At 37.6% G+C, this 15,846-nt stretch overlaps 2 protein-coding genes across 4 annotated transcripts in view; both read right to left on the bottom strand.

Annotated features, from left to right (window-relative positions):
• Positions 1-442: 442 nt before the first annotated feature.
• On the bottom strand, positions 443-3,475 carry foxd5 (forkhead box D5). The gene has a single exon (XM_077522415.1). The coding sequence runs from the start codon at positions 2,328-2,330 to the stop codon at positions 1,263-1,265; it is 1,068 nt and encodes a 355-aa protein (XP_077378541.1). The 5' UTR covers positions 2,331-3,475; the 3' UTR covers positions 443-1,262.
• Positions 3,476-4,217: 742 nt separating this feature from the next.
• cbwd (COBW domain containing) overlaps positions 4,218-15,846 on the bottom strand; it is a 14,529-nt gene continuing 2,900 nt past the window's right edge. For 2 of the 3 annotated variants that reach the window (XM_077520525.1, XM_077520526.1), the window contains exons 6-16: positions 14,606-14,665; positions 13,975-14,012; positions 11,868-11,914; positions 11,472-11,558; positions 11,335-11,379; positions 10,606-10,662; positions 7,616-7,667; positions 5,502-5,570; positions 5,304-5,369; positions 5,037-5,163; positions 4,218-4,788 (exon numbers count right to left, since the gene is read on the bottom strand). In XM_077520525.1, coding sequence (XP_077376651.1) covers positions 4,721-4,788; positions 5,037-5,163; positions 5,304-5,369; positions 5,502-5,570; positions 7,616-7,667; positions 10,606-10,662; positions 11,335-11,379; positions 11,472-11,558; positions 11,868-11,914; positions 13,975-14,012; positions 14,606-14,665 — 716 coding nt within the window. In that variant the 3' untranslated portion in view covers positions 4,218-4,720. The remainder of the gene's footprint in view (positions 4,789-5,036; positions 5,164-5,303; positions 5,370-5,501; positions 5,571-7,615; positions 7,668-10,605; positions 10,663-11,334; positions 11,380-11,471; positions 11,559-11,867; positions 11,915-13,974; positions 14,013-14,605; positions 14,666-15,846) is intronic. The other variant, XM_077520523.1, reaches the window with a different exon arrangement.

Genomic DNA, 15,846 nt, shown 5'->3' with positions numbered 1-15,846 from the left:
GCGACATCTTGTGGCAGAATGGAGAAAATGCTCCATAAACTATGCACTATACTTTGTCTCTTTTAGTGCATGTACTATATGTCAAAGCTCATACACATCCATAATGCAGATGACATTCACTTTGGCATAATTGTATTTCATTTAGAAAATTGAATAAGCGGTTCGGAAATGGTTTTTATTGTTTGCAATGCCAAATTATTCAAACTAGTATTGTACATACATGATAGCAATAATAATGTTTAGCTTTTAATTTTTATAATCAAGTTTCAGAATGCATTGTTTTCCTCAACTTATATAGCACATAAAGACTTTGAGTACTTTTGACACCTTTACAGACAACATGCCTCTGAAGAAACACAAAGCCATATTTTCACAGTTGTAATATTTATTTTGAGGGATAATTATGAACACAACATAGTCATTTAAAAACCCGTTCAACCAATCAGTAGAGCACATTAAGAAAGCAAATACGTTTTAAGGGCCCACGGATGCTAGCTCAACTGTTTGTATAAAGACCATTGAATTATATAACTCAAATAAATACAGGTAGAAATAGCCAGTCATTCATCTTTCAGCAATATTTCCATGCGTTGAGGAAAAACAGCGATGAAATAATTACAAAACCATCCAAAAATACAGTGAATCTAAGGCTATCAAAAACCTTTGATCTGTTTAAAAGTTAATTTGCCTTCCTATATGCTTCCACAATCCACATCGAAACCATTTAAAGCTCATATTAGAAAAAAAACAACAACAACAACAACAAAATACTCATTTCGTTACAATCCAAAAGAAATATAAAATGCAAACTGTTTACTGGTTCTAAAATTGTTAACCAGATCATCTGACCTTATAATGTAGCTAGTGAATACCAGTGTTATATGCGGGCTCCCTCTTGTGGTAAGTTGAAGAATTATTGCCTTAGTACAGTTATGTTGCATTTAACTTTTAAGTGAACACGTTTGCATTTAAACTTGAAAAAAAAAAGTTTATTCTTAAACATTTCTTTAAGGACATTTTTAACTAATTTGTGCTGTCCATTTAATCGAAACAATTTTATGTTTTTGCACAGAAACACTTGGACAACAGGTATTTTTTAAAAGTGGTATTGGTGTAAAAAGTTCAAGAACTGTGAATTCCTTCAAGATTATGTCAACATAAATATCATGCAGTGAAATATTTCTTTAAGAAATGAGCAACACGTGTCTTATAAATGATGACACAATTAAAACAACAACAACAATAATGATAACAACACCTCATCAGTGTGAGTATGAACGTCTGAGTTGTTCACTTATAAAAGGCGGACCACTTAGCATGGCAGAGGGTCCAAAAGGAGTTCTGTGGTTCTGCAGGAGTGTGGGGACCAAGCAGGCCACGTGGTTCGACATTAAACGGGGGTAAGCCAGGAGGTTCTCATGGTGACCCCTGCTGGGGGGAGCTGGTTTACTCATGATGGAGTCGATGCTGAAGGAGCACTTGGCCTGCGCTCCCCGGCTTGTGGGCTCGGTCGTTTCTGTAGTTCTGAAGTCTTTGTGTCCATTGCACTCGTTCCGAGTTTGCGAGAAAACGTGGTAGGACGAGGGAGGCATCATGACGCCCTCCTGCAGCTGTGCGTATCCCACAGCAGCCAGGTTGACACGTTCCTGCACGGGGTACGGTTGCCCGAAATGCCGGCAGAAGAACACGAGTCCATCCTTGCCCAACTCGGGCTGGTTCCTCTTGAAGCGCTTCCTGCGCCTTAGGAAGCTGCCATTGTCGAACATGTCCTCCGAGGCCGGGTCCAGGGACCAGTAGTTGCCCTTGCCGGGGTTTCCCGGCTCCCTGGGGATCTTGACGAAGCAGTCGTTGAGGGACAAGTTGTGCCGGATGGAGTTCTGCCAAGCCGGGAACTTGTCGCGGTAGTAGGGGAACTTGTTGCTGATGAAGTCGCAGATGCCGCTCAGGGTGAGCTTCTTCATGGGACTCTGCAATATGGCCATGGTGATGAGGGCGATGTAGGAGTAAGGAGGCTTCACCAGGCTTCCTCCACCGGCCTTCGCGGAGCAGAAACCGCTCTCGCTCTCGGCAGAGGAGTCTGCCCCGGAGGAGTCCAATTCGGCCCCGGAGCCCAAGTCGGCGTAACGACCCGCCGGCTCGGGCTCATCCTCTCCCACGATGTCGATCTCCTCTAGAGGCAACTCGGCGTGTGGGGAAGATTCGTAATCACCGGAAAGTGTCATGGCGAAGTTCACAAGCGGTAAAATGTAACTTCCCACAATAATGAAGCACGAGGCGCTGTGCGTAAAAACACAAACCTCTCGTGCGTAAAAGTACATGTGCTCGCCCATGCACCTCTGCTGTGACCCGGGGGGAGAAGCTTTATAAACTGAGAGGCTTTTCGCCCAGCAGGGTAGACCCACCGGGGTGGGGGTCCTGCGGACCTATCAGGAGGAGAGCTAACAGGTGGGGGAGTCAAACGGCATGCACACGTTAGTTATTTAAATCTCATCAGTGCATTTCCGAATGGGACTCGCCTGAATATTAGCATATAGTTAAGTTAAACATTTGAAGCTTGGGCTTATAAAGTGATATTGAGTATATAAAATAATAATTTTGTTGTTTTTAGTTTTATTATTGCCATTATTATGTAATGATGTATAATTCACAAAAGGAATGTTATGTGCAACATATTAATCTAGATTGTATAATTTATTTACCAAAATGTATCAGATATTAGTAAATTAAAGTAACAGCCTACTGCATGTATAAGATGCGGGACATCCGGCATCAATTAAAAATACACACACAAATCACTCTTTATATTCTCGAATTTTTTTTGTGTTTTTTTTTAAGTTGACATTTTGTAACTTATCAAACTAAAGACTATGTCGCTGCGTCAACCCGCCTCAAAAGAAAACTTTTTAATAAAATATATTCAAATAACAGGCAACAAAAAAGTAATTCATAGCTATTTTTACATTTAGCATTTCAAATTTTCATCGGCAAAGTTGGTAGATGCGAGCGGAGGTTGTGTGGGGTGTTCAGTGTTGTCAAACCACGCCTTCGCTGGACCCCTCCCCTTTCAACACCCACGCGGGTTCGTTTAGTTTGCCACCTCGGGATGCCCGCGGGTGGCGTGACCATGAAAATGGCCATGGCTTGATGTCCCGCGGGGCAGAGCAGAAAAGAGCCGATGGCCGCTCTTAACGAGGCCAATCAGCATCAGAATCGAGTAGGAAACGGCCCCAACTGCACGGTGCTGCTCGGCACAACCTAGGCCGGGGCGCGGGGGATTTTACGACCTGGGAAGCCATCATCAAAGAAAAGCAAGCGGATATGTGCTTAAAAAACAAAACACAAACAAAAAACGTCATCTCAATTGCAAATGAGCAGAGCTGGGAAAACTCCACCCACTTCCTCACCTGACCTGTGCGCGTTAGCGCGTGCTTGTGAGAAGGCAGCACAGCAGCTTTAAACTGCACCAAAGTATGGCGTGTACAGACTTAATTTAGGGTAAAAGCAGCGACACCTCAGTTAATCATTTAAGCTAATGCATTCAAAGAAAAGAACAAGTTGACTTCTTCAACTGCGTTATTTTTTTTTTTGTGTGTGCGCTTTTTTTGTGTGGTCCTTTTAAAAGGCAATTGCTTTAAAACATTCTCCAAACAATTCTAAGTATTATTAGGTTGATCAAACATACTTTGAAATGCTTATGTACATTTAATATTTTGTATATATATATATATATATATATATATATATATACGTTGACTTATTTAGAAAATACCAGAAAAAGGTGTTACAAATATACATGAATTCTGAAGCCCAAAAATATATTGAAAAACTTGCAGGGCCGCCACAAACTGCACTCAACACTTGCTAAGTGTGCGGGAAAAAAGTGATATGGTACACCATATAGCATGAGGACTCTGCCTCAGAGCGTGATACAGGCTTGCACAGTTCACATTTCAAGGAGTCAGTTTGGTAAGTCGCCCAGTTCTGAATAGCAAACTGTAATTTTTTGCGATGATCAGGTCCTATGTTGGATCTGGAAAGATCGCTGTGTGCGCAGCTGTTACAATGATTTGTTTTTACATGCACAATTTTGTAAGTACAATTCATACGTTTTTATGCTGCTGTTTAATGAGGTAAAAGTTTACTTTCTAAATTCCCAGACAAAGACAAACAAAACAAAACATTATTGGTATTATAACACAAAAATGCAGTTACATTAAAAACATTCAATGTTAATTCTGTATAATGAAAATTATTTAGCTAGAATTATTTGTTTAGAGAAACATAAAATACGTTTTCATGATTTTCATGTGAAAAAATTCCAAATATTCTTCATGTTTTTTTGTAAAAGAAAAAAGAAATACAGTTTATTTGCTAAAATCATTTTTTTTTTTTTTACATTGGGAAAAGGGATAAAAAAAAATTGGAGATGGATGATTTTCATTGTAAGATAAAATTTGCAATCTCAAAATTACAGTCTTGTGTGTATTACTTGTAACTTAATTGAATACACAAGTAACGGAGCGTATTAATAATACTATTATCATTAGTGTTGTCAGACAACCAATTTTTAAGTAAAATGTCAGGACCTTTCATTAACATTAGCTACCCTTTGGTATGCTTTGTAATCTTCAGTAACTACACGGAGCTGTCTTCTTTTTTTTTGCCCGAAATTGGAGGACTTCCTGTAGAATTGACTATTTTCCACGAGAAGGCCTTCAGATTATTTGTGTTTTTGTAGCACAGTGGAGATGAACTGCTGTTGGAGAATATCTTTGTCCAAGTTTCTTCCTGAGAGACAGCACAAGACAGAAATGGTCATCAAACTCGTCTATGTTCTATATACAGTATGATTATAAGTGCTCCATAAGATGCAATGTGAATGTCCTCCCTGGTCCTTCTTGTTAGTTATAAAGTCTCATGCTTCAACGACCACGTTACACATTAGCTGCATTTAGTGAACATTAGCAAGTGCAACTTTAATGCAAGTGAATGAAGGGAACATGCGTGGAAATCAGCGTGTATGTGTATTTCTTTACCTATAAAGACCAGCCGGCTGATCCGCGGCTGCTCCTCCCAAAGCTGGGGAGTCTCATTAAGCTCATACAGTTCGTGGACCCCCTGCACCATGACTTGGTGGGATTTGGCTGCCAGCGACAGTATTCCCTAAGAACGCGCACGTCACATGTTACGAGTGACAGATTAACCCACGGTGAAAGGAAAGGCCCGGGAACGATGAATACAGATAAGGGAGCGGGTTATTGATGGCTGCCCGCCACCGAGGCGACTATTGTGCTTTACTGTACCTTTAAGCGGATGACAGTCATGGGTTGTCCCTCTTTGTTTCGTAGCGTCTTTTCCCAGAGGAGATCCTGCAAAATGTGTGGAGAAAAAAAAAGAAAAAAGAGAGAGGATTTACTTTCTCAATGGGCAGCATTGTGAGGGTGATAATTGGGGAATGGGAGTGGGGATGCAAAGCAGAGGATCACAACATGTGTTTGTACCTGAATGAAAAGATTCAGGGCATCTTCTGAAAGACTTCCCGCCACTTCAAAGGTCACTGTTAAAATACTCTGACAATAGGAGAGGATTCTTTTTAAAACAAATGACATTATATGTATTTTTCTGCTCTATTCAATGTCATAAATACACATGAAGCCACAACATCACGTCCAGTATCATGAAGTGAAACATGAAATTGTGCTGAGAGAATAAAAATAAACTAAAAGAAAGACGAATAAATAAATAAAAAACATGGGTTTTGTTTTGGAATATTAAAACTTTATTCATTTAAAATCTCCACGTTTTTGCTTGTATATTTACAACTCAATTTCCATAAAATTATACCATTTTTTTTAGGCATGTCACTACCCAATATTTTTTTTAGAACCAATTACTTGCAATTATTTCATGATTAATCTAATAATCACATAAAATCATTTTGCATTTAAGTGTTTTACGAAACCATGTTTTCCTGATTACAGTTCATGTTGTTTGGCCAAATAAACAATGAAGCAATCTCACCCGAGAGGGATTGAATTTGTACTCACCAACCTTTTTGAAACTAGTTCAGACAACGTTTTCCAAAGTGAGGGTTTGGAAATGTTTAATTTTGATTAAACAAAAGAATCATTATTGCTTTCATGAAGGATGACAGGAATCTGACAATAATTATACTTTTGAGAGGACAATTTTAAGTTTAACAATGGCTCTAAATGATTGCTTGTTTATTAAAATAGTTGTCGAATAAATGATTATTTTCTCATCTCTACCCGAGTTCCCTCTTAAAATTTCTCTTTTTCTCATATTAAATAATTAATTACTATTATTTCATCACATAATTTTTTTCTAGTAAAATTACACATCTTCCTGTGATATTACCAGTTAACTTGTTTCTCTTAATATAAAATATAAAGTTACACTTTTTTTTCCAAGAAATATTACAACTTTTTGTGCTGTTTTGTCTTAAAATTACGACTTTCTCCATGCCTTACATTTATTTATTGACTTTTTTTTTTTTTTTTTTTTTTTTAATATGTCAAAGTAGTACAAAGTAATACTATATTTTTTTGCAAATGGTCCATCTGCCAGTGTTATAGTATGTCTTCTACAATTATGACTGTGGCAGCCTTTCCAAATACAGTATATTATATTTTTAAATTTACAGATGGCAGTGGAATTAAAAAAGCCATTATAACAGTTAAACAAAAGACATCCCTGGCTGATGACGTTGTCAACGACCACGTCGAAAACCACAGCTCCACTCCCACAGCCCGAAACAGCCCACCCTGCCCTCGCCACTCACTTCTCACCCTCCTCTCTAAAATTTCCTTGTGGCACTAAAAGGACACTTTGCAGATATTTGCTGTTTTTGTGTTGAAGTGTTAAGGTTACACACTTCCTTGTCATTTGGTATAACAAGAGAAAAACAGCCTTCTCATTTACATGAAAAGAGCAACAGGGTGAGGAGGGGCGGCGTGTGTGTTGGTTGGGGGGTTACCTAAGCTTCATGCGGGAAAAGGGAACATGAAGAAAAGAGACAACAATAGTGGTATTTACGCACACAAACGCATCTCATCTGCGTCCATCCTGTGGTAAAACTTAATGGGCATGAAACAATAGAAAGCAAATTGCGGTCATGACCCGTTTAGGCTGATTTCCAAAGAAAACACCTCATGAAAAATGCCACAAAAGTACATTTGGAAAATGACAATTTAGATATTGAACTGCATACTTCAATAGCTTATAAAATATAAAATAGAGCAAACTTGTAAAAATTGTAGAGACATTTTTTTATTTTTATTTTATTTATTTTTTTAGCAGTTTGTCATATGACTCAAAGTGGATCTATTTACAAGATAATAATAATAAAAAAACATCAAAAGCTTCCAAGTTGATCTCCACACAAAAACAAGCAGGGGAGGGAGTTTTCACCACAGTGTCGTCGCCCGAGGGGATGCGGAGCACAGGTTTTTTTCTTTTTTTTTGGCCTTAAGGAGAACGAATTCCCTTAATCTTGCAGGAAATTATGTGGCAAAAGAAATTAGCAAACAAAACACAAGGGCAAAGGGAGTGAATAATAATAATAAAAAAGTAAGGTAGGAGAGTTAAAGGATACCTTGTCAAGATGAGGTCTGCTCGGTTTCACAATGTGCAGCTTCTCTGCTAGACTGTCAAGAGGAGAAATATGATTTTGTCTTACATTTATTACTCGCATTAGTCGCATAGTTGGACAAATGATTACAAACTGGCATTGCTTTGGTCATTTGTTTACATGACAACTTTCTTTTTTTTCACTTTTGGTCTCAAAAGTGGAAGTTTTTGAGAACAACAGTGCTAAAAGTTTTCATGGAAACACTGAAAACAGTCTGTGAGAACAAAGGCAACGTGCATAAGCATGCACATGTCCGTATGCAAAAGCTATTCAAAAGATGGTTTATTTCTTGAGGAGAAGCAGTTCATGCCTACGTGTATATCATTTCTCTTACAAAGTGTCATTTTGAATGTCTGTGTGAAGAGGGATTGTTGAAAACAGTCTTTTCTTTAAATAGTTCAATAGTGTAGAAAATGTCAGCAACATATTTTTGATTCTACTTCTGTCCCACGGATGACAGCCATTACAATGTGGGTGCCACAGAAGTTGGTCATTTGTCATCATAGCAGCATCTTCTGGGTCAGTTGCCCAACTAGGCCAATATTGTGACTGCAATAGCGAAAAAGTCAGTAAAATCCTTGATCCAATCTTTGATTTAGATTTAGATCTTGATCAGATGTAAGGATTTACAATGGAGTTTGGTTTGTAATAGTAACATACAGTACAGCACCCTTCATGATTTTTGTCATCCCTATTTAACATCTTTTCTTCAGCTCCTATAAATTCTTTTTATAGGACCAAAATAAAGATAAAAAAAAGAAAGAAAAAAAAGAAGAAAAAAGGGGAAAACAACTTTTAATTCAAGTGTATTTACTTAGTAGGGAAAAATTCCCACATGAAGAAATTATTATTTTTCCATCAAATCATGTGTGGCACATTATTAACACCCCTGATATTAATACTTTGTTCATCCCCTTTTGTCAATAAAACAAAACCTAATCTTCTCAAGATGGGAGAATACTGAAAGATGAATCTTTGACCATTCGTTTTTGCAGACTGTCTTTAAATCTTACCTTATAAAATAAAATAATTAATATATAATTAAAAAAAACATATTTACGTATTTATTATATTTTAAACATTATATATATATATATATATATATATATATATATATATATATATATATATATATATATATATATATATATATATATATATGTATATATATTTTCAGCCTGCAAAATGCCACTGCACTGATGCCACCAAACAGCAAAAATGATAAAATTTCCTCCAATTTAAAATAAATGATGTGTTCATGTTAACGTCCCCTAAAGATTACAAAACTCAAACTTTAGGAATAATTGTTTTGGTATGGAAATAAATGGTATCCATGCTCTACTTAGCTGTGGATTACTATATGCCCCCCTTCCTACAGTATAATCAGCGCTTAACAACACCAAACCCTCATTGGACTTGTGAAAACTTTAGAAATGTCAATTAAAGCCTACAAAACACCCACTGCAGCCAGCAAACAAACTCAGCCCATTGTTCTCTCCATCAGGCCTCGCCCCCTTCCAGTCTCGCTGACCTCACAAGGAGGCTAAATGTTGTGCCCATCAGTTTGAGCCCGATGCACTGTTAAGTTAGTACCACACAGGCGGAGCAGCGGGTGGCCCCGCTTCAAACAGCCAGCGTGGGCCCTAGGGAGGAGAGGAGTAGAGGACGGCCCCCACCCTCTCCTCGACTCTTTAAGGCAAGGGGGAAAAGAGCTCTCTGTTGGGACAAGGGAGACTCCTCGGGAGCCAGTGGACACACACGGCTCTAATCCTCTGCAGCTGGCCTCACACACACTGACTGAGTGCATGTAAAGAGAGCTTTAACGCCGCTGCCCGTTTCATTCACATGAAGGGATGAACACTGACTCTATTCATGACAATGACATTCTACCAGAGGGGAGAAGGGGGACACAATATGATGATCACCTCGGGGTGTAACGGGAGGTGGGGTGGGAGGCGTTCACTAAAAGATTCTGTTAATTAAAAAGAGAACACGGTGAGCAACATTGTCAAAGACTGTTGGCTACACGCTTCAGACGGACGAGCAACAAAAGACCGTCGAGGCAGAACACTAATATCATTGCAACCTAGCAACCGGCACAATAACAAATAACATGGCAGTTTACTCTTGCCAGCCACTTCATTAGGTACACCTGCACATTCTATTGACATCTCATTAAAGTGCAGCTGAATTGGACGTATTGAATTATTTTTAATGTGGTTTGCAGTGGAGTAGGACTGCACTGCATCATACTGAGAGCTGTTAGAACTACTACTGATGTGGCTTCTTGTAAAATTATCAGTTTTGCCTCATATTGTTACAACATCATTCTTGAAAGGTTTAGAGTTTTATCTAGTCGTAGTAATAATACTATTTTCATTAAGTTAAATGCTTTCTCTGAATATTACGAAATGATTCTCAATTTTTTGGCCCTTTACGCTGATAGAATTAGCAGTTTCATTCTCAGTTACTTTTATTCTCATTATAGTTGGGCTTTATTCTTGTAAAGTTAGCAGCTTTGTCACTTAAAATTACAACTGTATTGTTGTAAAGTTTAACATCATGACATATTGTCATGCAGTATGATAATGTATTCTCCAAAAATGAAGTTCCTTTTGAAAATTTACAAATGCCCCCCCTCCCCAACGCTCATTAATTACTTTATTAATAACGCCTCATAAATGTAGTGTAACGTTACATTCATTTTCTTTACTCGTAATACAACTTTATATGGGTAAAATAATGTTTTTTCTCTTTTTCTTTATTAATTTATGCTTGTAAGTATAAAGAAAATTGTCATAATCTGACATCCATCAAAACTTGGGATGGAATCTGTACTATTTTTTTCCACCTCGTTCTAATAAACCTATTGAATGTAGAAAAACAATAAAATGACTAGTGAAATGTCTCTTCATTGTAAATGAAATGCCACATGCATGTATGGTAAAACTTACTTTGCTCCATCCTTACTATCAAAAGAGTGAAGGTCGAGAACTTCCGAGAGGTCCACCCTGTGGAAAAAGACCAAGTTAGACTTTTTCTGTGGCGTTTTATCATCCCTCTACACACAAAGCTAATGTTGAAATAACGTTTGTCACAAGCCAACCTAAAAGTGATGGAAAATAAATAGATACTGAGTATTTATGAGAAGGTTTTTCTGATTAACCCCTTGCTGCGTGGCCTCTTTTATCTTCTTGCCCTTGTCTGAACTTTCCTGGTAGGGGGTGGACAAACACACAAACCTTTGACAGATGCTGCTTGTGTCAGCCAGGTGCTACCTGGGTCCAATAACAAGACCAACAGAGTGTACAGACACACATACACAAACGCGCACACACAATAGCGCACACGCGACCCCCGTCGGCAGGAAGAGCTCAGGTCAAAGAGAGCAGAGCATCCTGGGTAACTGGACACCCGTGCACGTCTGGTGCTTACTGTGGATGCGGCACTTTGTGTATGTTTTCATCATGTGAGTGTGTGTGTGATGAGAAATGGGAGGCGGTCCCTCTGGTACAATGTCACGCCTACGCCCCTTCATCTTTGATATGAAGATCTGAGCAGGGGCAGCACGTGGAGTTCATCTGCCACATTTTATAAACAAAAGAAAGGAGGGCGGGCTGCAGAGACGCTTTATAACCTCACGATAAAAAAGACCCCGCTGTGAGCGCGACGGCGCTAACTACCTTGATCTTTGGGTTTCCAGGATTTTCGCCACACCGTTTATTGACCTGGGGGTGGGAACAGCAAATGTTATTCCTTCTTCCAAATCCATCATTTTAAACATGTGCCCATGTCATGGCGAAGAACACAAAGAGCTTACCTGACAGCATCTCGGATTTGAGCAAGTTCCCCTTCTCTCACCAGATCGGTTTTGTTGATAATTGTCAGGTCAGCGAGTGCAATCTGCCTACAAAAGATTTTGACATCATGCCCAACAAGGGGTTCAATATCTGGATTTGAAGTTTAGGTTGATGAAGTTTAAAAAGGTGAAAACACAAACACAAAGGAAGAATGCAAAAGTGCTGGGCAACTGGTTATACTTATTAGCGTTATTTGTCCAACAAACAAGAACACAGCTGCTGGGGGGGTCACAAACAGAAAGACGACAAGATGGGTGGAGATAATCTCACGTATTATCACAATATGTGGGAAATACAAAGCTGTCTATTTACGATATGAACATATTCATTCAATATGAACATAAAAAAAATCTAACCTTTCTGCCTCATTCACAAGTCCATCAGCCTTTTCCTCTGTTAGATGCTATTTAAAAAAAGAAGAAACATGCTATGTAAAAGCAGAAATTCACTTAAAATTTAAGGATTGACACCTACACAAATAACTTTGGCCTCCATTTACAAATGTTAGTTGCAAAACACATGAAGACCACAAGAAATCACTTTCCTTTTTTTTTTTTTGGGTTCCTATAGTTCATCTTGTTTTTTCCTCTTATTATGACTTAATTCCCAGAAATATTTCACAATGACGTAACGTTATACTCATATATTTTTCAGTTTTATCTGGTATAGTCATAATGACAATAATATTTAAATGTGCTACTTTTTTCCTTATCTTCCAACTTCTTCAAATATATTCCAATTTTATTTTTGTAAATTAAAAAAAAAGGTGCATACATTTTTGTAAAATTCCCATTATTTTTCCCTTAACATTAAGACTTAATTTATCCTTCTATTTTTACATTATGCTCATAAAATTATTTTTTTCCATAGTTTTGTCTTGTAATTATTATAACTACAATATATTCTTGTAAAGTGAAAAAAGGACATTACAATTTATTCAAATGTTACACTTTTCCCCCTCAGTATTAAAAAGATAGCACATCTTCTGGTTTCTACTTTTTTTTACACGACAGCTTTTGTTGCTTTTTTCCCCTCATATTATTCCAACTTTATTGTTCTGATTTTTTTTTTTTTTTTTAAATATTCAGACTATTTTAAAAAAATTCAGATTGATTTTTCCCCTTGTAATATTATCATTAAATTCTCCTAACATAATCGATTTATTATAGTCTTTTTTTGTTGTTTAAAAAAAAAAAAAAAAAAAAAAAAAAAAGTATCTGTTGTTTTCTCCCTTCAACCCAAATGGACAAGTATATACGTCATGTAAGAGTCGCATATGTGAAAGCATGAGCCGTGGGTGTTAATCTGATCCAGATGCCATGTGTCAAACGGACATTCCTGCAGGCGAAGGGAATGACAAAAATGCATTGCAAAGTGTTTATGAGTGTCACAAAAGTTAAATCCAAAGACCTTCGATAATAAGATATTCTAAGGAACACATGAAGGGAGAGACGTGTTGGAATGACTGCTTCACTTGAAGTTTTCCCCTCTGGCATCGATCGGCCAACAAAGGTGACACTTTGGCGGGCTCGACACCTTCGCAATACAACCCATTATGCAGGTGTCACTTGTCCTACTGCTCTGTGTGTTATCTATTGCTATGCAATTGCACAGTTTGAATTTCATGAGTTTAAGAACTTAAATAAGGCTTAAAAGCGACAATGTATTTGAATGCACATGTCAGGTATTGCATTAGAAATGGGCACGTTTTGCCATTCCATCTTTAAATAAAAACGGTTTACTCAAACATTAGGTGGTTCTTGCTAATGTATGAGGTGAGGTTGTATTTTTCACTAAGGGAGAGGAGGTGATTTTATTTTAAGCTATATTTAAGCTAGGCTCAATAACCTGAATAAATGAAACAATGTGGCTGGGTCCCTTTTAGAGGGACTGTTGATAGTGCAATCAGCTAAATCCATATTTTGTCATTATTTCGGATCGCTATCTGCGGGAAAGCCTGCTATATACACACTGTATTGTGTTTTACAATAATACTTATATTAATACTTTCTTATGTACCTGTGGATGAGAAAGTGAAGTGTGGAGAGTCTCTGTTGCGGAAAATCATGAGTGCAGTCAATCAGTGAACAGCCCTCAATTATCGACACTCCTTTAATTTCGCGCCCATTTCCTGTCTTTATAATGATACAATATAGTTACAGTAGTGAGGGTATTTCACTTTTACATATTTGAGTTTTTAAATCTAGTGGTTTTCATTTGAAAAATTATTTTTTTATCTTAACATATTTGTACATTGTTAAATTGCTTTAAATATGATAAATGGGGACACATTGAAGATCCGTGAATCAATGAAAATCTTATGAGAGTTTTGTGGATAAGGTTGCACATTAAGTCCCTATCACATAATTTAGTCCTGATTGTTGATTTACAGCCTTCAACTGTTGTTTATAAATGTTCAATTCCTTATAATTTTTAATCAAAACCAACAATGCAGAAGCATACCTGGAGTCCATACTTGGCGTCAATGACAGTCACAATACCTGAAATAAACAAGACGACGAGGAGTTAAAAGTTATCGCTGACAATTTGTGCCCATTCTTGACTAAATTGCATGCAGCCTTTTGGTGTTTTTACTTTGTCTGTTTTGCTGCAGAGAGATGTTTTCTCTCAACAAATTTGGCTTTTGGTCGACTGCCCTGGAACAACACTGAGGACAGCTGAGCAGGCAATTCATGCACACAGATGCAACCAAAGAAAATATTACATTCCTACAAGCACGCTATGTACCATTTGGGTAAACATTAGCCACTCCTGTTGTAATGCTTTTAAATCCCTTTACCATGGACAACCTTTAAACTTCAGAGCTGAATGCCCGTGTCGTCTTACAATTTGGACGAGAAAAGTAGTTGCACAAATGTTGCATTCTGAACAACAATGTGTAACTTCTTATTGAATGTATAAATAACTAAGAATGTTTAAAATGTGGTGTGAGAAGCAAATCATCTTTGCTTTGTTAGATTGACAATTACCTCTGATATTGCTTGAATCCAAAGTAGCAATGGTTACACAATTGTTTCATCTAAAATGCAACTTATATGAAGCCCACAATGACAGCTGAGATGAATTCAGTTACCATCCAGATAGATGTCACTGCCGAGCTCTGCATCAACCCAAAACATGGAAGCCACGGCGCCTGTAAGACAAACACATGAGATGTTATGTTTTGATGTAGGCTAATAATCTTTTTGGGGAACTTTTTTGTGTGAGCTCATTACTCATAATCTGGTCCAAAAACACCTTCAAATTAGAGATGAACAGTGCAATTTCATTAGTTCTCAACATATCTCCTCAAACATTTTGTTTTTTTACATGCTACTCGGGGACCTCTTCTTCGATTGAGCTCATATAAGCTGAAAGTTGACGCATCAACATTACTTTGACGTTTCTAACAGCATTACTTTCCCTAAAAACTCGAATAGTAACATTATTTGTGAAAAGCAGAGTTTGGCCAGTACAGTAGGTCATGTACTTTTGTAATAAATTGTTTGTTCATGAATTTACTTGTCATGAAGTACTTTAATTTAAAGGACTTTGAAGTACTCATTCCTTGTTCATTAGAATATTCCCGCAAATATGGCACTTGTCTCGTTGCCAAAGAGTTCACATTTTTCTCGTCACAATTGCTCATTTGCATGAGTAATGGGTAACCTCTTCAAATTAGCTAATTTCATTGAGAAATAGCGTGAGCAAACTGTGCTGAAATTAACTATTTAAATTCCCATTACCGGTACTTAAGAGAAAAACTAAAAATCCAGCATCTCTGAATGGATTGTTTTTTTAATGTTACAAATTCCAGGGTATTTATTTTTGTAGAGGTAGAATAGGACCATCAAGACAAAATTATGTTCAGCACAAAATTAAATTATGATGGCATTTTGATCTAGAGAGAAAGGAGGATTAATTTCCAAAACCGCTGCCAGGATTTTAGTTCCAAGTGAGCTCTTAAGAGGCAGATTGCATCATTATCCAAGGCTTTCAATTGCTTATCTCTAGCTGTTACGTTTGTTTTGCTCCAATTTTCCCACCTATGAAGTTATCACGGGTCTCTGTGTTATCGTGGCAGCCACATCTTGTTCACATAATGCACTTTTGTCAAGATGCCAGCTGGGAATAGAGAAAAATTGTACATATTTGATGGGTGTGTAAAACAATGTTTTTGAGCGACATTTTTCATTCATGTCATCCGAGCCCTTCCCCGGAGGGAGAGTCAAATTTCGCCATCCCCTCCCCCAAAGTTGGCATTATGACTGACAGCAGTGGCAGGGCCACTGGCAGTAGATAACAAGTTTGTCTGGTCTAATAACATGTCAAGAA

The sequence above is a fragment of the Festucalex cinctus genome, chromosome 5 (assembly GCF_051991245.1).
Source record: "Festucalex cinctus isolate MCC-2025b chromosome 5, RoL_Fcin_1.0, whole genome shotgun sequence".
NCBI lineage: Eukaryota > Metazoa > Chordata > Actinopteri > Syngnathiformes > Syngnathidae > Festucalex > Festucalex cinctus.
Note: the sequence above shows the minus strand (reverse complement) of the source record. Positions and strands in the feature narration are given on the sequence as shown.

Coding starts and splice junctions, on each gene's coding strand:
- foxd5 (XM_077522415.1), bottom strand. CDS start 2,330: ATGGGCGAGCACATGTACTTTTACGCACGAGAGGTTTGTGTTTTTACG.